Below are 20,677 nucleotides of genomic sequence, written 5' to 3' on the forward strand. Positions count from 1 at the left end.
CTTTATGCCTGTGATCGTACCTAATGCATAATCAGACTTCTTATTTAGCTAGTTGCAATGCACGTTCGCGTGAACTCATCAGAAACTTGCTTTTTCATAGTAAGTCTTTTATAAAGAAGCAGTAGAAACAGAGTAGTCATCGAAGTACCCACCTGTGCTGGGAATGTAAGAATTAAAATGAATTAAAGTTGTTTTATACTGCTCTGTGTTGTCCTGACACAGTTTTACAGATAGTCTGTGTGCCATTACTCTTATAGTAGACATTTGTGAAAGATTTTCAATCACATTTTGAAATATACCTCAGTCCTTATGCAGCACGATGAGTAAGGTGAAAGGCGGCCCTGAAAAGAAAACTGGCTTCAAGATGAAATGGTTATTGACATGGGTGATGAAAGCTGGATTGACCTCCTGTATTAAAGTAGTTCAGTGTTATAACGAGTGTAGGTTAACTGGCTGTTATAAGCATGAGGGAGAAAACGTAGTGATATGAAACGGTTACACAATTGGGAATAACCTGTATCGGTAAAATTTGTTGGGATAAATGACAATGTATTTAAACTTGAAGCACTGACACTAAAGGGATTACATGAAAACAACTATAGTTCAGTAGTAATAGCCTCCAGATGCCTGACATTTCAGGGCATAATATGTCATTTGGGTGAATAGAAGTGAGAGTAGGCTTGAGTTGCTTCAGTTTTTTCCTCTGTCAAGTGGTTTTCTGTGGACCAGTTTGATTTTTAAAGGTATTTCATGTAACTTGAACTTCAAGTGCATTTCTGTTTTACTAAGGGAAAATTCATACCACCAGGTTCCTCTCATTTCTTTGGTTTATCCACCACATGCTGTACAACTGATAAGATGCCATAAAGTCCATTTCATGAATCAGAGCTCAAATTCGTATTTGTATGAAATGTTGTTTCACAGATTGCATATTTGTGGACACTTGGATCCAATTTTTTCAAGCTGAAACATTTATATCATCTTCTAGTCCATTAATTGAGCAAACTTTGGTAAAGTGATGTCTTTAGCTCAGTGAAACAACAGGAAGTTGCCAAGTTTACTTTCTCGTAGAGAGCTGACTCTTTGCAGCCCAAATTAAATTAATTTTAAAAAGAAGTAAGCTGTACAAAGGAGAGTGTGCTGAAATGGACTGAAAGCAATCATGTCGCAAAAAATGAAAACCTTTAAAAGATAATAAATCATTCTGTTACTTCCAGTTTTGCTTAGTTAAACTGTTGTATCACACTCTTGTCATTAATATGGTGCTTCACTTTTCGACTTTTGTTTGTTTGCGTGTATCTGACATTACAAAGCTTCATTTGCCAAACACAGGGATCATATAAATACTCTGTGCCCTCTCTTTTGGACTGTCCTGCTATAGTCACGTAATTTTAACAGTTCAGTGACAGTGTCACTTGGAAAGGCAGTGCCAACATCATATTGTCATGATTTAGTCTGGGTTCCATTCTTGGTCGTTTTTTGATAAATGTATTTGCTGTTTTTTGTTGAGTATTGTTAATGTTTTTGTGGAGTGTTCTTTTTCCTATTTTCATATTTTGTGTTTATGTTTAGGTTTGATGCATTTGTCAGTTATGTTAATTCTCTTACTTGTCTGTCTTATTCTCTATATGCAGCCATGGGACTGCCCTTGGCCTATAGCCTTGGCCTATGGGATGCCTCAGTACTTCCGAATATGTCGTTTGGCTCCTATCGTTGAATTTCATCATGTTTTTGGCTTTTGCATGTAGTTATTTTTTGGACTCCTGCTTCTGCTTTGATTGTGGATTTTGTTTTTGTCCTTTTTAAGCTGCTTGTTTTTAGGCAATCTTTTGTGTTTTGCCTTTTTCTTTCTTTTTTAGTATAGTTTTTAACACAAATTATAATTTCTGCTTTTTACTTTAGCTAGGGTTTTTATTATTCCCCTCTCCCTTTCTACATTTTATATATATGTTCTTTTTTGACCCTGTAGGCTGCAAGCATTGTTTTTGAGCTTCATGAAAAGGACAAATGTCCAAGGAACTTTTATCCATATGTTTTGGAGTATTCTCCAGTTTTAAACCTTTGGTCTGCTGTATCATATTTACTTTACTCCTTAAATCTATCTTCTCTCAGTCCTGTAACTTTTGCCCATGATCTATTTGGAAAAAAAGATTGCCTTGAACATAGTGGCATCTAAACTGATTTTTGCTTCCCAATGGAAAACCTTATGTCTATTCTTTAAGAGTATGGATGAACCTTCTTTATTTAGCGCTCTCATCTCTAAGGGTGAATGGTTCTTCTTTCCCTGACATTTCTACATGGAAACAATTCATACAAAATGATACAAAGTAGTAAAATGTTACTTTTTGTACTAAATGCTTTCATTGGAAACATTGGTTGTATCTTTCTCTGCCTTTTGAAAATCGATAAACATTTGAATATAAACTTTAAAAAACACACAATGGTGGTAAAAGAGGCATATCAGAACCCTTAAAGCTGATGTCACGTACAACTTTTTGTCATGTGGTATATTAGATTTGCCGATCGCATTCACTGATCTCATCACTGCACCATGTCAGATTACCCGGCAGCGCTCACAATGTACAAAGGGTTAACAAGCTGCAGTAAGTTCAGAAACAGACTCTTTACTTTTTTTCCCATGGTATGTAAATATGAGACATATGACAGGCAGATTTCTGTTTGTGAACTTCACGGCCCCAGTGCTGCCTGATAAAGTCAGCACTCTACCGGCACTGTACAAAGGGGTAATAGCTGTGGTATGTTCAGCCATTGTCTGTGTCTTTTTTTCCCATTCTGTTTTAGTATATAAAACACAAAAGACATCAGACAAGCCTTTTTTCTATTTGTGAAATTTAAAAAATGTATATTCCTCATTCCTCGTCACTACATTCTATGCATTATACATCCACCTAAGCGCTCATTGGTTCTCAGCTTTCACACTCAAAAAGCCCACCCATCCAAACAGACTAGTTATTCTCAGTTGTTGGGTATGCCAGATTTTGAATCTTGATACATTTTCATTAGAGAATGAAAATGAGGATGAGAATATGGATATAATGGAAACTCCACAGGTCTATTGATCTGTTCTTCCAAGTGTAAACAGTGCATGCTGGTATGAGTGTAATAGATTTGGCACAAATTGAGTAATTTGTTAAAAGTTGGTCAACATATGAATGATTTGTTTGTTTGTTTGGTTTTTTTTTTGGTGCACATCTACCAGTTTTGTTAGCTGGCTATTTTAGTAAGATAATGCTACATGCCATTAGGCTAGGAAGTACTAGAATGGTTCTTGTAGCTTAACCTTAAATTTTACTTAATCAACTAGCTTCTACAGTCACCAGATGTAAGTTCAGTGAAGAATCTTTGGGAATAGGTATTGACAGAGTGAATCTGAAATATGCAGAACCAACTAATTTCTGGAATCTGTGGGACAAATAGGTAACTGTAGAGTTGTGTGATTTTTTTGCATTTTGTCAAGTTAATGTTCCCACAAGTTTTGGCTATTATCTGAACAAAAGGAAGAACAGCACATAGTATGGTATGTGCAACCGCATACAAATGTGAAGAGTCACATAAAATATTGAATTTAAAAAGGATAAAAAAATGTGCTTCTAGTTGTGCAGCATGAAAGCACTGCAAAAGCTCTCTCTTCTGTAGGCTGGAGAGATTTCCTTTTGAGTGCTCTTCAAAACCATTAGCAGCACATATTATTACACCAGCATATTTGACAGGAAGAATAATGTAATGTGCTTATGTGTATGGTACGATAATTTGTAAATGTGGAACAGTGGCAGTTTAAATGATTTGCTCAGGGTCAAACTGTAAATCAGTGGTGGAACTTGACCTTATGATAGTAGTGGGATTAAGGATAGCTGGAAGAAGAAAATGGAGAAGATGCTGAATGAGGAGAATGAATAAAATAATCATGTTTATTGGGCAAGAAAACAGAAGGTCTGAACTGTAGGTTTTTGACTGAGGTAGTCACAAAAACAGTGAAAAACAAGAAGATAGTTAATGCAGCAGACCTGAGTGTAATCCTTAAAGGGTTAGTCCGCAGGCAGTGAGTGCAGCCTTTGTTTGTTTCTTTAAGTGCATGAGATGGGTACAGAATGATGCAGGAAGTGTACATTTAATAATTTGTAACATCCTAAGTGAAGATGAAGATGTTGGCACAGTAGTCACAGCGAGGAAGACAGGTGAGTGGAAGGACTTGCAGGAGTTGTCCCATATTCTGACGTCTAAAGCTTATGAAAGCTGTTTAAGGAGTAGTATGATCTATGAGCTGTGAAATGGCTGATAAAGTCTGGTTCACTTCAGCTGCATGAATGTGTGTAAAATCAACCATTGTTATTGATCCGTCTTTTTTATGGTTAATGTTCGTCTATGTTTCCACAGTGCATATCCCCATGGATCTAGTAATTTGTAGTTTATTCAATAGTGGAAACAGGATTTCACTATATGAGCTGTTATGGCTGGCTAAGAAGAGCACTGCCAATTGATTTTTATTTTTGTTCATGTGAAAATGACATGATATCTGGGCACAGCATTGTTGAAGACTGGTCAAGGAGTGGGGTATGTGCATAGCTTATTTGAATGCTTAAATGATGTAGTTTCAAGGTTTTTTTTATTTTAATAAATCTAAAGCAAATTGAATTAAATAGTAAATATTGCTTTGTTAAAGGTGCATAATGAACTTCTTTCTCTAATGAGAAATGAATATGCTAGGCAGCTAATTATGGTGAATGCATTGAATACCTTTGTGAAGTGTCAGTGCTGAGTGTGTCTTATAAAATGGCTAAATAGCCTTTGCTTTGAATGGTCTTAAATGGAAAGGCTCACTTACAGGCTGGAAACTTGTCCTTTGAATATAGTAATAGATACGGTCAATGTGTGCCATGACTTCACAATCAGAGGGATGTCAAGCAGATTGAAATTATCAAATTGTGCATTTATTTTCTTTAACCGAAGGTGGGGTCGCACTAAAATCAGTTCAAAGGAAAACAGAGGAGCATTAACCGTGCTGCTTTTCCAGGCCTTCTATTCAGTTATTTGAACCCCATCTATCAATGGAGCAAGGCCCATAACCTGCAATTGCTTTACCCTGGGTGTGATGTTAATATGCATCCAGCCCTGCAAGCAGATCCTCCAACTTTCAGGGAAAACATGGTGGGTTGGTGGCAGGATTGGCACTCCAGCAGCTGTAAAAAAGCCTCACACTGTTCCAGCGTGGTGCTGAGTGTCACCCATTGCACTCAGGTCCCAATCCAGGTGGTTCTCCGTGTGGTGGGTGCAGCAATATGGTATCAGCGCATGCTCCCAAACCCTCTCTCTCTCCCCCTGTCTCTGTCAGTTGGGGTGTTTCAACCAATGTCCAGCCTCCAAACCTCTTCTCATTCTGTACATCCTCAGGCCACTGAACTTCCACTTAAAATATGTTTGACATCTCTAGACTAAATTAAATTGGTAGCTTGAGGAAACTTGATGTGCCTTGCTGAGGTCACCAACCACAGGACCATGTCACCATTTAGTGGGTCATGGGATATTAGGCTGGAACTCACCCTGGAGGATCATGAAGTCCCTTTGCCTCTCAGCCTATAATAGCCCTATTTAGGCCAGGTCTCCTGGGTAGGGACAGTGTGCTACAATCTACCAAGCTGGCAGTTTGCAAGTGGCCTGCCAATCCATACCATTAAAAAGGCAACATAGCTCCACTTTTATTGATCTTGAGAGAGCCAGGAAGTACAGTATATCATCCTCCTTCAAGCATTCCATTGATGCTCTCTTATTCTCTGTAGAGGTTCAGGCCTTTGCATGTTTCAGCCCAGATCACAAACCTTTGTCTTCTGTGTTGCTACACCTTCTTGTTGCCCTTTCGCCTTACCTGACAGTCTGCCTGCTCTTATTAACTTCTGTTCTTTTACACTGACATGCCAAGTTACCTTGTTTTTGCCAGTGTTTTTCTCTCAGTTATGTAGATTTCATGGATTGAATTTGTTTCCTACCTCGTGCCTTTGCACTGAGCTACCTCTTGTGCTTTGGAACAAAGTGTGATTAATGGGAGGCAGAACAGACCTGTAGTAAATCAGGGACCTGTAATGTTGGAGGTGAAAAGGAAAGGGATTTTTTTTTTTATAAGTATTCTTATGGATAAATGGCCAAGCCAACTCTGTGACTTCCAAAGAGATAGCCGTAAGACTTACTGTTAAGATTTGAAGTTCTTTGTTTTCCTTGCCTCCATGCATGTGTTTTACTAGTACACAAACCTACAGTAAAAGAATTATCTCATGATTGGCGTCACTTTATGGAGTAATGCAGATATCAAAAGTCTTAACCCCCTTGAGGCAGTAAGCAGTGTGCAGAGAACTGTCTAGTACTGATTTGTTGTGCACTGTGCTTCCTCCTGCAGACACTTTGTAGATGATTTTATGTATTCATTTTGTTTGCAGCAGGACTCCTGATAGATATTAGCTCACGGCTAAAACCGGATAGAGTACATTGCAAGCTTGTCATAAATGTTAAAAACGTATGCATCATCCCTGAGGGTCACTAGAAAGCTGTCAAAGATTTAAAAAGCCCAAGAATATTGAAAATCATAAATCCATACTGACAGTACGGTAAAATTAGACCGTGAGTTTGAGGAGGGTAAATATATAAATATTTCACTTTCAATACACTTTTATGGTTTTCTTTTATATTCTAGAGTTGGGGTTCTCTTACTGTGTCAGTCAGCTTCATTTCTGTCAAATTCTACATTCGCTGAAGAAGCTGTAAATTCATCAGCATGTTGCTTTGTTGTTTAGGATTGCGGGTGGCTGTTGGCATGATACTGAGACGTTTGATCCATGAGAGTGAGTCAGTAATCCTTATCTGCTCCCAACAGAGGATGAGTATTTCTTTACAACGATGTCATATTTAACATTACCTTCTACTAATCTGCTGAGCGAGAGCTTCTGAGAGTTTTGGGCCTGACAGCTAAATCTCTATTTTACCTTGATGGAAGCAAAATAGTGATAATATATTGTAATGGGGAAACAAAGACAATGGTCAGGAATTATTTCATATTTTATGCTTTATTTGTTTTTGTATTTCTAATATCATTAATTGGTATGCATTCAAATATTGAAGTTTCAATTTGCTGTTTAATGGTTTTGTTTTCTTGGTTTACCGTTTGGTCAGGCAGAATGCAATCTTTTGTAATTTTCATTATGTACGATTTTCAGTTGTTGCTGTGTAGAACTGCAGGCTGGCTGTTTTGAGCAGGGTTTTTTTTCCTGGCATGGTCAATGTCTGTGTAGAATTAGTTCTGTCGTGTGTTTACCAGTTACCCAGGTTCCTCGCAAATCCTAAAGATATGCAGGTTTCTCCATTATGGCAAGTTACTATATATGTAAGTACAGCCTGCAAAAGACTGGCAATCTGACAACAATTGGTTTTGGCATTGCAGCTGTTGTTTTTAGGGTAGGTTCCTGCTTTATGTAACCTGAAATGCTCAGAATGTTTCAGTATAATATATACTTAACGTAAAATTCTCTAACTCATTCCATACATTTTTGGATAATGGCAAGCTGTAGCCTAACCCAGAAGCATTAGGTGCTACGACTGGAAGCAGTCATGAAATGGGTGCCAGTCCATTACAAGGTACACTCACTGACACTAGCACAGGGCCAATTTATAATTGACATTAAATCTTGATTGCTCAGCATTAGGGATGTGGAGGGAAACTGGATTACCAGTGGGAAAGTCCACATGCAGAAAATATTGCTAAAACTAAAAATCCACACTGATGAAGGATTTCTGCAGTAAAGCAGATTATTAAATGTTTGGTTTTTCTTATTTTTTTACTAAATTAAAATTATCCAGACTTTTGCTTTCTGACACCATTTAAGCTCCTAGCTGCATTCTAAGTGCAATCCTTGATAGCCAGGTTGTTTCTTTGTGTACACAAGCATTGCATGCACACCTTGTATAGATAAGATTACATGTCATCTGGAAGCCCAGTTTTGCCAGTGTATTCATATAAACTATTCAGCAGCCTGTTAATCAGTCCCACCAAACCCCCTGGCATGTGAGACGACGAGCACCTTTTCTACATCAACTGTAACTCAACATTTGCCCACATGGACCATTTCTTACCTTTTGGTTGCTTCAGCTTCCGATTTATCTGGGACTTCCAGTTTTAAATCAAAAAAGATAACAGTAGAGTACCTAGACCATAGGATACTGCTTCCAACAACAATGAAATAAATAAGCTGTAAATAAACATTTCTTTTAGCTTCAAATGTCCTATCCTCTGCTTGTAGGCCTCACTTGATTCAAATCAGTAAAGCGATTTGTCTGTGAATAGAAGCACATTCCTACATGCAGCCTTTTGACTTAAGTGTTGTACCATAAGCAACAAGGCTGCTGATTCAGTTCTAGCCACTGCCATTCTGTGTGTCACAGAACCAGTTGATTGCTTGTGTTCTTGTCTGCCTGGATTCCACTAGTAACAATATCTAAAATGAATTGTACTGTTGTGATTGTAAGTCGCTTTAGATTAAAGCACTAGCTAAACAAGGAAATGTTTTATATAACACACAAGATTATACATGGTCACCTCTTCCAAGTCTTACACAAATTAAGACTACTAGGGATTTCTAAATGGGAGATGATCTCTTATGCCATTTCACTAGATTTCATATAAGGTAAGGATTAAAGCGTCTGCCCCAAATGACATATGGAGCAACATACAAATGGAAGCAAAATTGAAAAATACATATCAGAAGACTGATTATTATGTGTTAAAAATATAATAGTCTGTAAACTAAATCTTACACATTTATTTGATGCCCTGATGTTGTTGTTTTTTATTTTTAATCTTCTAATGAATGCAAAAATAATGCATTGGGACAAGACCTTCTCCTAATATATTTTTCTTCTAGTTTTGTTTTCCTCAGTATAAACATTGTGTGCTGCTCTTTGCCTCAAAGGCCACTTCACTAATGGGGCTGTTTCCCATGCCTCTGAAGTCTCTATATCTTTACCAAATTTGTGTCTTTTCATGTTTTTTCATTTTTATTTTTTTGTAGTTTCCTTCCTCATCCCCAGCCCAATGTTAATGAGCAGTAGGTCAACCATAATACAAAGTGAAATTTCCTATTGATTAATTAAGTAGGGACTAAAATGTCTTTTTTAAAATGCACAGACTGAAGTGTCTTTTAGAAAAGGTTCATGTGAAGCATGTTACTTAAAGAAATGCGTATTTAAATTCTCACATCATCCTTATTGCTGTCTCATAGTAGTTCATTTGTTTATTCTGCAGTGTCGTTTAGATAACTCTGAGACCCAGCATATTGTTGTTTCTTGTTTTTGTAGTTTGAGCACATTGTATTTTGTTTTCTGCAGGAACACTGTGGAACCTTTCCTCCTATGAGCCCTTGAAGATGGTCATTATTAATCATGGCCTTCAAACCCTAACAAATGAAGTAATCATCCCTCACTCTGGTTGGGAGCATGAGCCTAATGAGGATTCAAAGCCTCGAGATGCAGAATGGACAACAGTCTTTAAGAACACATCTGGATGCCTAAGGTAAAGCTGTCCATTTAGTGCTATTGGCATCTTCTCAAATTCATTATTCATCTATATTCTTTTTTTTTATATTCTCAGTTTACATTGCAGAGTTGCAGATAGCCTGTCTTTCAAGTGTATATTAATTTCTTAATTTGAATGTTTGCCATGTTAGCTAGCCAACTCTGTTATATAGTTAATCAATGTAGGGTAGTGTACTTAAATCTTTGAAGTTTACAGTCTAAAACCTTAGCAGTATAAATTAACTTTCCCAATATATAACACAGTAGTTGTTGGCCCGCATTATTCTGTAGCTACTGAAAAGTCAACATTTGCATAGGAAACTTCATGGTGTAACCTCACTACCCATGAGGCATACAGATGTGTGCATAAAGTGCACTAAAACCCTTTTGATTTTATGCTTACAAAACCTAAGCCCATATATGGCTTGCCCCATGTGCGATTTATCTTGCCTTACTCATTGAGCTTATTTGATGTTTGAGTTATGAAATGTTCCTGAGACCTGTAATGATGTGGCCGGGCTTTGCAAGCTAGAGGTGTGCAGGATCCTTATTGTTATGTAGTATTCTACTTGGGCTGAGAAAAGCTCCATTCTTCATAAGGACAGAACTTCTCTCATTAACGCTAATGGCTTCCTGATAGTGTTCAAGTTAAAGCAGTGGAATGATCGCTTAAAAAACAGCCCCTGACATTAATTAATGGGTATTCTATAATGGGTGTTTCCAGTTTTAGGACATAATGGGCATCTTTTTATAGAGTTATGTGGATGAATGCAGCTTTCTGTTCTGTTATTCTTTTTGTGAAATGTGGGCTAGATATTTTCTATAAATCTTTTTCATGTCTTGTTAATATGTTAAACACACAAAGAGGTTTGAACTAAGGAAATTATCAAATAATGAAACTGACATTTATATACAATATAAATAAAATATAAGAGAAGCCCTAAACCATTCTGTGATGCATATTTGTGTCTAAGTCTGGCTCTTATAGCAAAGTGACTGTCATCACAGAAGCCATCACCTTCAGAACTATCCTGTTTAATGTTGTTAAATGACTTTGGTTCAATCAGCCAGTGAGCTGTTATCCTTGTCTTGCTTACAGTAAACTCGCTAGGTTAATGACCAGTTCATATACACCTTCTGTCAGTTTAGTTGGTCAGTCATTCGCTGCATATGTCATGGTTATGCATTACATGTTGCGATAAGGACTCCATAGGTTAAAATAACAGATTGACACTGCTCTAGACATTACTGCCACCTATCGATTTCAGGGAGAATTACACAAGTGTGAAAAAATTTACATAAAGTATCCCTCTCTTGTCCATGAGTAGTATATAGGTTTCAGAGTTCCCTTCAAACTTCCAAGATACATTATAGCTTCTAAGTGACACAAGGCACTAAAGTAGACCTCCTGTATACTTCCTGTAGCTGAGGTTCCTAGGTATTCCCATATCAAGGAAATAAATACCTCATATAGGCCTAGGCATAACATTTTTCACATTTTCATTTTTATGGAAAATCCTTTATCTTGACATATCTCAAATTCAAATGAACTGCTTCTGCTTTTTGTCTCTGTGGCTATCTATTAAACCATTTTCTTAAGTATTGTGAAAGATGTTTCTCTGGTTGAAAAAGAGTTGGCTTGATTTTCAGCTTCGTTTCAGTTTTTAGGTGTGGTTGAACCTTTGCAGGTCATGTAAAAAGGAGTACAGCTACATTTTTAAATATTGAATGCAAGTTGATCATGTCATACTTATTGTGACTAGCTTTTGCATGCTATTAGCTCTTCTTCATGAATTTGAAATTTCTTTTATGAGCTCTGAAAGTAATGAAGGAAGTCTCAAAGGGAACTTGTCGGAAAAATCCTTGTGATTTGAAGCCATAAATGCTCCCTTTGAGAAGGACACCAGGTGTTAGCTTTATTATTTACTGTAGCCTTCATATTTAAAAAACTGATGCAAACCTGGCAGCTAATTTTAGGGAAAGACAAATTCTCATTGGGGACCCCCGTAACAGTGTGTGTGGCTGTGAACATCAGTTTTTGTCTCCACAGGGGCTCATTTTCATTTAACACTGGCTCATCACTGGGATTGCCACTGTGTTAGATGCATTATAACAAGCATTCATTGGCAAGAATACAGAAAGCAGACTATACTAGCCAACAAGCTTGATAAGCAGAATTTTCACCTGTCTTTGGGAAGATTTTCTTCATTCTGCCAAGAAATTGCTTAGCTTCATTCTTTTCATTCTTGTTTGAAGAATTACTCTATATATAATTTAGCAACTAAACTGTAGTTTTCTGAATCATTTTGAAATTGAAACTGCACCTCTATTGCTGTTTGTCTCTTAAATCTGATTGCTTCCCGGGTAGCAACTGAGACTTTGCATGTGACTCAAAAGTGTCTTCTGTTCGTTTTTGCCAATTCCAGAAAGCTGCACAAAAGATTTTTTACACAATATCTATTTCTGGATTAATGAAATTTCTTTCTTATCTTCTACTGTCTTGTCCTGATTTTATTTTGAACTATGGCTGTCAGCATCACCTCTTTATTGGCTGTGTATCGTTGAGCAGGTATTAGATGCTTGCTTTTTGCAAAGGTCTGAGCCTGTTTGATGTACTCATATAATAAATATCCTTTCTCATTAACACACCTGTACATGTGTATTGTAATTGCTAGTAACTGAAATCTCAAAATTATACATTGTGGCTGGCTGTCACAACAAGAAGTTGCTCAGCCTGAGAACTGATTAGGTTTAGAATGTACTGGTGATTCTTATGGTCTAAAAAACAGAAAAAAAGAGCACAAGGAACTGGAACTTCAGATGAAGAGGTTAAATATTACACAAGTCTCTAAAGCCAAATCTCTGAGAAATTTCTGACATTTGTCCAAGACAAAGTATTGCAATGTCCCTGTTTTGTGGCCACATTGTCCACTAAATTAAGTAACCTCTGCCTCAGAGGTATCCTGTCTTCTTCTTTGCTGGACTAAAGAGGCAAAGGGAAAAAAAAAACACAACAACTGTACAAGCTCAGAAAAGCAACTAAGATGGCCAGACATCAGTATGGGAAAAACTGAAGACCAAGCATAGCAATAGTAATCATTTATTTAAATTTGTATGTTTTAGAGATGCTTATGGAGTACAGTATTGTAAAGTGATTTTATCTAAATTTGTCTCCCTAAAAAATTTAATACTTGGCTTGACCACAATAACAAGCATTCTACCAATTGAGAAGTTTCACATGGTTCATTCTTCTGCTTTATTGCGTATGACATTAGAAGGATTTTTAAATTAGTCACTGTCCATAAGGAATTATGAATGAACATTGGGGTTGTGTTTTAAAAACTGTCGTAATCAATTAGTTGATGTCTTCAGTGACATCTTGAGTATTTCTCTGTACAACAAATGAACAACAGGAAAACTGAACAGAAAATGGTCTGTCTGAGTAACCACAAGTGTTTTAAGAGACCGTTGCCAAAACAACATAGACAGAATATTCCAGATTGTCATGATCACAATAAGTTTTCATATTGTCTCCACTGATCCATATAGGATGACATATCCCTTGCACCTCATGCCATCCAGATAATAACAACTGCTATGCTAGAATCCTGTTTAGAGACTACATCTTGGCATTTAACGCTGTATACTAGTAAAACTGAACATCGAACTACTCAACCTGGGACATCATGCCACCACTTTGCAAGTGAATTTTGGAATTTGCAGACCTCAGCATGTGTGGATTTTTAGCATCACCTGCGCTCTATTAACCCTTAACACAAGCACCGCACAGGGTAGCGTGTTAAGACCTCTGCTCTACTTTTTGTTCACCAATGACAGTGCGACCAAACGGCCCCAACTTTATCATTAAATTCACTGACGTTTGTATGATTAAAGCCCTAATCCATTAACAATGATGAAATTGTTGCTTACTTACTGAAATTAGTTTTACCACTCTATACAGTGGTGGTGCCAGGACAAAATGCTTAATATCAGCAAAATCAAAGAGATCAAAAACATCAGAAAGTAGGCTGGATTCCTATTTATACAGGAGAAGAGATGCTTTTGAGAGGGTCAACATCTTTTATTTACTTGGAATAACAATTGATTAAATTGGGCACAAGACATTTCAGCTCTTGTCAAGGGGTCTTATTGTCACCTTTACTTTCTTAAATGTTTTGGAGTAGCTTGTGCTTCTTTATCTGTTCTTACTGAGTTGTACAGGTGCTTACTGGCTACATAACATTTTGGTACAGACCAAGTTTATAAGCACTCCAGAGGCTGATGAAGTTGGCAGAGAAAATTACTGACCACCAGCTGCCTTCTGTTCTGGACATTACAACATTCTGTGCCTTAGAAAAAACCTTACTAAAGATCTCGGCCTACTCCCTTCTAGCAAACAATGCATAACCATTCACAATCCCACCAGTAGATTCAGAAACCGTTTCGATCCAGGTTACTGTACAGCCAGTCATAATAGCAAATATTGTACATTTTCTTGTCTATACCATATATTGTATATATATTGCACTCTGTTGTTTTTTTAGTTATTTATTGATTAAATGCCTGTGTAATTTTCTTGGTATGATATCACTGTCACTATTCTGAGGAGACATGTAGATAAGAATTGCTAAAGATGATGTCTAAACATTTTGATTGAGCTACCACTGCTTCAAGTGCAGTACCCTTTTAAGTCAAATTGTTTGTTAAACTGAAAAAGCAAAGATTAAACAAGTTTGTTTATTGATTGCTTATAAGATCTAGAGGATTGTTGAATTAGAACACATTTGCTTTTGAAGATGTAAGAGAAGAGAAGAAACGTTTAAGAGTGTTGCAACATTGTAGGATCTGTTCTTTTTGGTTTGGTTAGGTGGTGTCAACTTAGGGGTTTCATTGATGGATAAAGAAGGGTTAGGGATGAAAACTGCAGGGTTAAAGTGGTTTCAGGCTTATAACCTGCAATCAAGTACATGTTGAAGCCACAGGTCTAGAACTGCAGAGAGGATCTTTAGGGCACAAAAATCACCTTCACCTCCAGATCTCTTGTCTGTCTGGCTAGAAAAAGGAGACAGATAACATGAGTGTCTCCCCAGGTCTTCTTTAGACATCCTGCTATAGTGCCATTTTATTGGGATACAAGGTGTATAGTTGAATTGGTAAATAGGAGAAGTCTTCAGTTACTAATCATCTAGTTCAGCCCAGTGATTTGTGAGGTTATGAACTATTCAATTAATTAATTCCACTTGCAGGTTGTTAATTCACCTAGAGCAGTGATGGCGAACCATTTAGAAACCAAGTGCCCAAACTGCAATCCAAAACCCACTTATTTATCGCAAAGTGCCAACATGGCAATTTAACCTGAATACCACCTAAAACTGAACACCAGCATAACCAAGGAGCTGGTGGTGGATTTTAGGAGGCCCAGGCCCCTCATGGACCCCGTGATCATCAGAGGTGAGTGTGTGCAGAGGGTACAGACCTATAAATACCTGGGAGTGCAGCTGGATGATAAATTGGACTGAACTGCCAATACTGATGCTCTGTCTGTCTATGTATCTCCTGAGCTTTTAGTTTAGAAAAGCAACTCATACATTAACATCTTTTGTCTTAAAAGAAAAACATAATAACAGAGCTTTCAATGATACAAACACCTTTTTTGTTTGAAAGGTTAAAGTTTGCATTTGGTATGCTTTTGAACAATTAATGTGCTTTTTGCTGTTGTATGCATGCTGATAATTTGTGTAACCTTGGCTCATACTTTGTAAGTTTGAGAGCAACACATGCAGCACTCAGGTCATCTGTTAGTCTGTTTCTGGTGTCAGATTTGATTTAATTCAAAGCTGAAAACAGCTGCGCACAAGATTGACTTAAGATTATTTGGCAGAGAATTCCACACTTTAAGGATTTCATTTTCAGAACTAACTGTGCTGTCCATTGTCATCTCTTCGATCCTCTCAAGTGTTTCACGCAGGTCTTCCCTATTAAGCCCCGCCCCCAAAGCTTCCATTATATATTACGGGGTCGTGGATCAGGTGTGGCGATTAACTCCCCCCGGCAATAATTACAGATGCGGACGACTCCTCACCTGTGCGCTTAAGCGAGGACTGCCCGCATCACAAAGCTCCCAGAAATCGCTCCGGCCACTCTACCATAACCCCCTTTAAGCCGCGAGTGTGGCAATTATCTGTTAAAAATTGGCCTTTTCAATTTTGAGCTGTGGACCCGCTTTACCACATCCCCTCCAACCCCACCACGGGAATCACAGACTCAAAACGCTGCAGTCCGTGCCGCACCCTCAAGCAGCATGTGTGCCGCCCGCCTTACCCCAGACAGGAGAGGAAGGATGCGCTCCCATTGGGCTGCTGGGCAGAGGGGCGGGTGATGTGAGAAAAGTCCTCCGGCGCGCGTGAAGAGGGGGATCGGTGAGGGGAGCAGCCCGGCCCCGCATTCCTCTGGCTTTATATTAACGAACTCTGTGCTTGGGCGACGGCGCGCGTGCCCACTGAGAGGGCTCTGAGTGCCCCCTTTGACACGCGTGCCATAGGTTCGCCACCACTGACCTAGAGTGTACAGTATATGGTGCAGCAGTTTAGCTGAGCCACAAGAGTAGAGTTGCAGCTCCTCCATATTGAGAGGAGCCAATTGATGTGGTTTGTGCATGTTGTAAGGATGCAAACCCCCAGGTAGCTCCCCCTAGAGCTGCTCTGGTCATGTCCTACCAGGTAAAGATCCTTAGACTGGTTAGAGGGATTATATCTCTTGGCTGGCTTGGGAATGTTTTGGAATTGCACAAGAAGAGCTGGAATCAGTGGCTGGAGACATCTTCCCCTGCAAACCTCACTAAGAAGCAGTTTGAAATGATGAGATGATGATAATTTTATATAGAAATAATATAATATAAAAAATATATAATATAAAAAATCTTTCTTATTGTTTATACTCCAAAATTTCTCACGGTCTTCATTAAATGTTTTTCGAGTAGAATTGTAATTGATAAAGTCTCTACCAGATGGTTAAAATCATACAGTTAGGCAGCAAAGATTCATAGCTTTCTTTGCTTTTATAAGAACATTGGCAGTTGAATAAAGAATCAATTACAGGCACAAATTTTCCATTTTATTTCTGAAATATAAACTGTCTTCCATGTTCAGTCCTAGATTATTATGATTCAATAAATTAGTGAGTTGAACAATCCCTATATTTCTCTTTACTTTTTTTATAGGTTAATGCACCATTTGCAGTCCTATAGCACAAGCCAGTACATTTTCTGAATGGCTGTGTAGCAAATCTATTTGTCAACTGTCCAGTGTTTACCTCAGAATTTTGGTGTTGGATGGGCACCAGAATCGGTTGGTGGTGACGTGCAGTTGTTGATACTGAAGGATATTTTTCATGCATGTATATAGAATGGCATGTTTACCAACTAAACAGGGAAAAAGGTGTGACAGTTGGTTTGTTTGTATGTAGATGATTTTGTTCTTGTTTTTTAAAGGTAGTGGTAGGGCTGTGGAGAAGCACTGAAACAACAGGCTTGGGTCATCTCATGCATGACATCTTAAAGCACACTTTTTATGTGGGTATTTTTGCCATTTAAGAGGGTATTTTTGGCAGCACAGTGACATAGTGCTTCAAGCTGTTGCTTTACAGGTCTAGGAAACGTGATACAAATCCTGGCCCAAACACATTTGGTGTGAAGTTTGTATAGTCTTCCATCTTAATGTGGGTTATTCTTCATTATATATCCTACATCCAATGGTCTAGCTTGTTAGTATAATTGGCAGCTCTAAACTGGACTTCTATACTCATGATTAAATAGACACTATGATCGACTGGTGTCATTTCTAGAGTTTCTTCTTTCTTTCTGTCATTACTGCTGGTATAGAAAGCAATTTTTTGTAACACTAAAGTTTAATTAAGGATGTTCAAATAATAGATTAATTTTTGCTATCATAAAGCTCAGTTGTATCAAAATAATTACCAAACCATATGCTCAAAGAAGATCAGCGAGCTCTGACACTATGCAGAAACAAGTTTGGGTAACAGGGTTAAAGTTACACCAGCAATGGTACTTTGTATAATCATACATTAATATGTTTTTGAGCATACTTGTCATTGTGGGTGTTTTAAAATGGAAAGTTACATTTGTAACTAACAATAACAACTTTTATTATTAATAACACATTCTTTATTTATAATAAATTAATTATTAATAACTTTTATTAGTAATAATTTGTTCACATCTATAAAGTGAGATAAAAAAGGGACTGAAATTTGGGAACTTGGTCTCCTTTTATAGTTAAACTCTGCTTCATCATCAAAAGTTATTCTCCTGATTTTGCAGTCTTTCTTTCTTTCTTTCTTTCTTTCTTTCTTTCTGTCTTTGTGCTTTTCTAGGCATTTTGTCCTGTTTCCGTGATTTTTATTTTTGACGTGAAGGAGCCTTGTTGCTCTCTGATTTGCTGTTCTCTGTCTTCCATATGTGGATCAGCTTTGCAAAGATGTTTGCATACCTAGCTTTTATGTATTTGAATTCTAGAAGTGATTTCTTTTATACTTGGACTGTTTTTCAATTTGAATGTTAACTGGGTACTTGGGTGAGGAATTTGCACATGAAACGTAGTCCCTGGTGTTTTCTAGCAGTAATATATGATGTTTACAACCTGAGACAGCTGTTTATAAAACTTGTGTCCAATGAAGCATCAGACGCATATTACCCTGACTGCTGAATATGATGCTTTGGTCTCACACTAGGAAACAGCACTCATGATGTTAAATCAGAAGTTTACAATGTGCGTGAAATGTGGCTCTGAATATTGCTGCATGAATTCTTTTAACAACTTCAAAGTAGATGTTTTGTTTAATGTGGTCCAAATAACAGATTTAATTATAATTATTTATAAAGTGGAACGCAACACATGTATTGTACCAGAGGATGTGTTGCACTAGGGCTGAGATCCTAACAGTTCCAATGACCTACTATATATCTGCAGGGTTACTGATACTGGTGTCTACCCTCAGTAGCAGCTCTTATGAATGATATGGCTGCTTTTGGGTGTTATGCTTCCTTTGATCTTGGAGCCTTCTGGTTGAATTCACCTGATTTTGGTCTTCTGTATAAATAATGGAGTCCCTTATTTTTAGTTCTTTTTCTTATAATGACTTCTGTTTCATTAAATGCCCTCAAACAGGCGAGGTTTCAGTTTTTGATTCAGGAGTCCCATAAAAAAGTTAGATAATGGGGCCCATTCTAAATTCCCTGATGACATCTTTGACAGGCATTTTCTTTTTGAGTGATTGTCCCTGTTTCTACAGCACTCTTTTTCAAGGTGAGGTTCCTTTTCTAAGCAGTTGTGCCTGTTAAAGCTTACTTGCCATTCTCTTCCATTTTCTTTACGTGCATGTGTATTTTTTTTTTCTTCAGAAACGTCAGTTCTGATGGAGCTGAGGCCCGCAGGAGACTTAGGGAGTGTGATGGTCTGGTAGATGCCCTGCTTCATGCTTTACAATCTGCTGTGGGAAAAAAAGAAATGGATAACAAGGTGAGATGGCCAAGTTATTTCATTGTACTCAGTTTTAAGCATTTAAGGAAGTCCCTTCTAAATTAATATTAACACAAAAGCTATATGGTGCTGGGTCTTCTGTTGTACATGTAGCATAGCTCACTCTGCCCAGTGTTAATAGCAGTTTCAGCTTGTTGTGGCTCTTTTGTGATCTTTGAATATGCTTTTCTTGCAGTCTGTGGAAAATTGTGTGTGTATCATGAGAAACCTCTCATACCATGTTCACAAAGAGGTGCCTGGAGCTGAAAGATTCCAGGAGACATCAGCTAATCAGAATTCAGGCACTGGAGGGACGCAGAAAAAGAAGAAAGATGATGCAGGTTGCTTTGGAGGAAAGAAAGCTAAAGGTAGTGATTTGAGAGGCACCAGAGTGGGCTTCTGGTATGCTAGTGGCGTAGCTGTTCTGCAGTGGGACTAGGAGACGTAACATTTTTAAATTATTTTTTTTTTAATTCTTCAAAGTTTAAGTAGACATTTTACTTGTTAATAAAGTGGTGAAAGTGGATTGTAGAAAAAATGGTACATCCTTATTTACTTGAAGATTTATCTTTTATTGAATCATGTCAGTAAAAAAACATCCATTTGGATAGTTGGAAATGCAGTGGTTATGTATGTAACTCTTTGAAAGCTGATGAACATCTTCCAGACAGCTTTGTCATGTCATCCCATTTTTGTTCTGGTCTTCATCTCATAGTCGCAAAAGCAGTGATTGAAATGTAACTCCTCCCTCACATTCCAGCCTTGGTATCTACCCTCATACTGCCAGTTGAATTATAGACATACAATCAAGGTCTCTTCTAATGCCCCTAAAATTGCTTTTCAAACATCTGACTCAGTCTCACTGTGGAGTGAGAAATGCGTCTCAAAACCAAACCTCACTGTAAAATGAAAATCACATCTCCTCTCTAAATTAAATCTCCCAAATGCAGTCTTAGGCAGGAGTTTTAGAATTTACCAAAAACAAATTTGTTCGTGAACAAGAATTAAATACTGAATTGCCACATGGAAGTCATAGACTAAGAACGGAACGCCAGTATCTAGTATTTTTTTATGCAGTATCTGATGATGAAGACTGTGAAGAGGTCAAGCTTGCAGATCTGTTTTTTAATTGACAAACTGGACAACATTTGCTATGATGTAGTTTTTAGCAAACTCACCTTACTTGAACTTATACTGTCATGCAGTTTAGTTCCATGGCATCACAGCTAAACATAACATCCACCTTTTGTGCAGAGAGCCCATTAGGAAGGACCAAGTACCAATTATATGCTAAGTCACCTTTTATTTACATGTGTGACCCAGCCACCAGAGGTGTAGCAGGAGATAGCAGTTCCAAGACCACGCTATATATCGGTGTCCTTATGTCCATAATACAGGCCGGATTCCCCCATCATTGTTTTTTTCTGTTTTTAATATTCTAGAGGAGGCTCTATGTGAGTTGTTAATAATATCTTACTTGCCTCCAATGCAGCACAAGTCTCCTGACAATATACAGCATCTCCATGGCCTCCTGGAGAGCACCTGTATACTCTAGTTGATCCATGAAGCTA

The 20,677-nt window shown here is 37.8% G+C and overlaps 1 protein-coding gene across 20 annotated transcripts in view; it reads left to right on the forward strand.

The window, feature by feature from the left end:
- arvcfb (ARVCF delta catenin family member b) overlaps positions 1-20,677 on the forward strand; it is a 292,166-nt gene that overhangs the window by 216,954 nt on the left and 54,535 nt on the right. For all 20 annotated transcript variants that reach the window (XM_039771488.1, XM_039771493.1, XM_039771494.1 and 17 more), the window contains 3 exons: positions 9,385-9,568; positions 18,989-19,106; positions 19,303-19,474. In XM_039771488.1, coding sequence (XP_039627422.1) covers positions 9,385-9,568; positions 18,989-19,106; positions 19,303-19,474 — 474 coding nt within the window. The remainder of the gene's footprint in view (positions 1-9,384; positions 9,569-18,988; positions 19,107-19,302; positions 19,475-20,677) is intronic.

This window comes from Polypterus senegalus, chromosome 12, assembly GCF_016835505.1.
Source record: "Polypterus senegalus isolate Bchr_013 chromosome 12, ASM1683550v1, whole genome shotgun sequence".
Lineage (NCBI taxonomy): Eukaryota > Metazoa > Chordata > Cladistia > Polypteriformes > Polypteridae > Polypterus > Polypterus senegalus.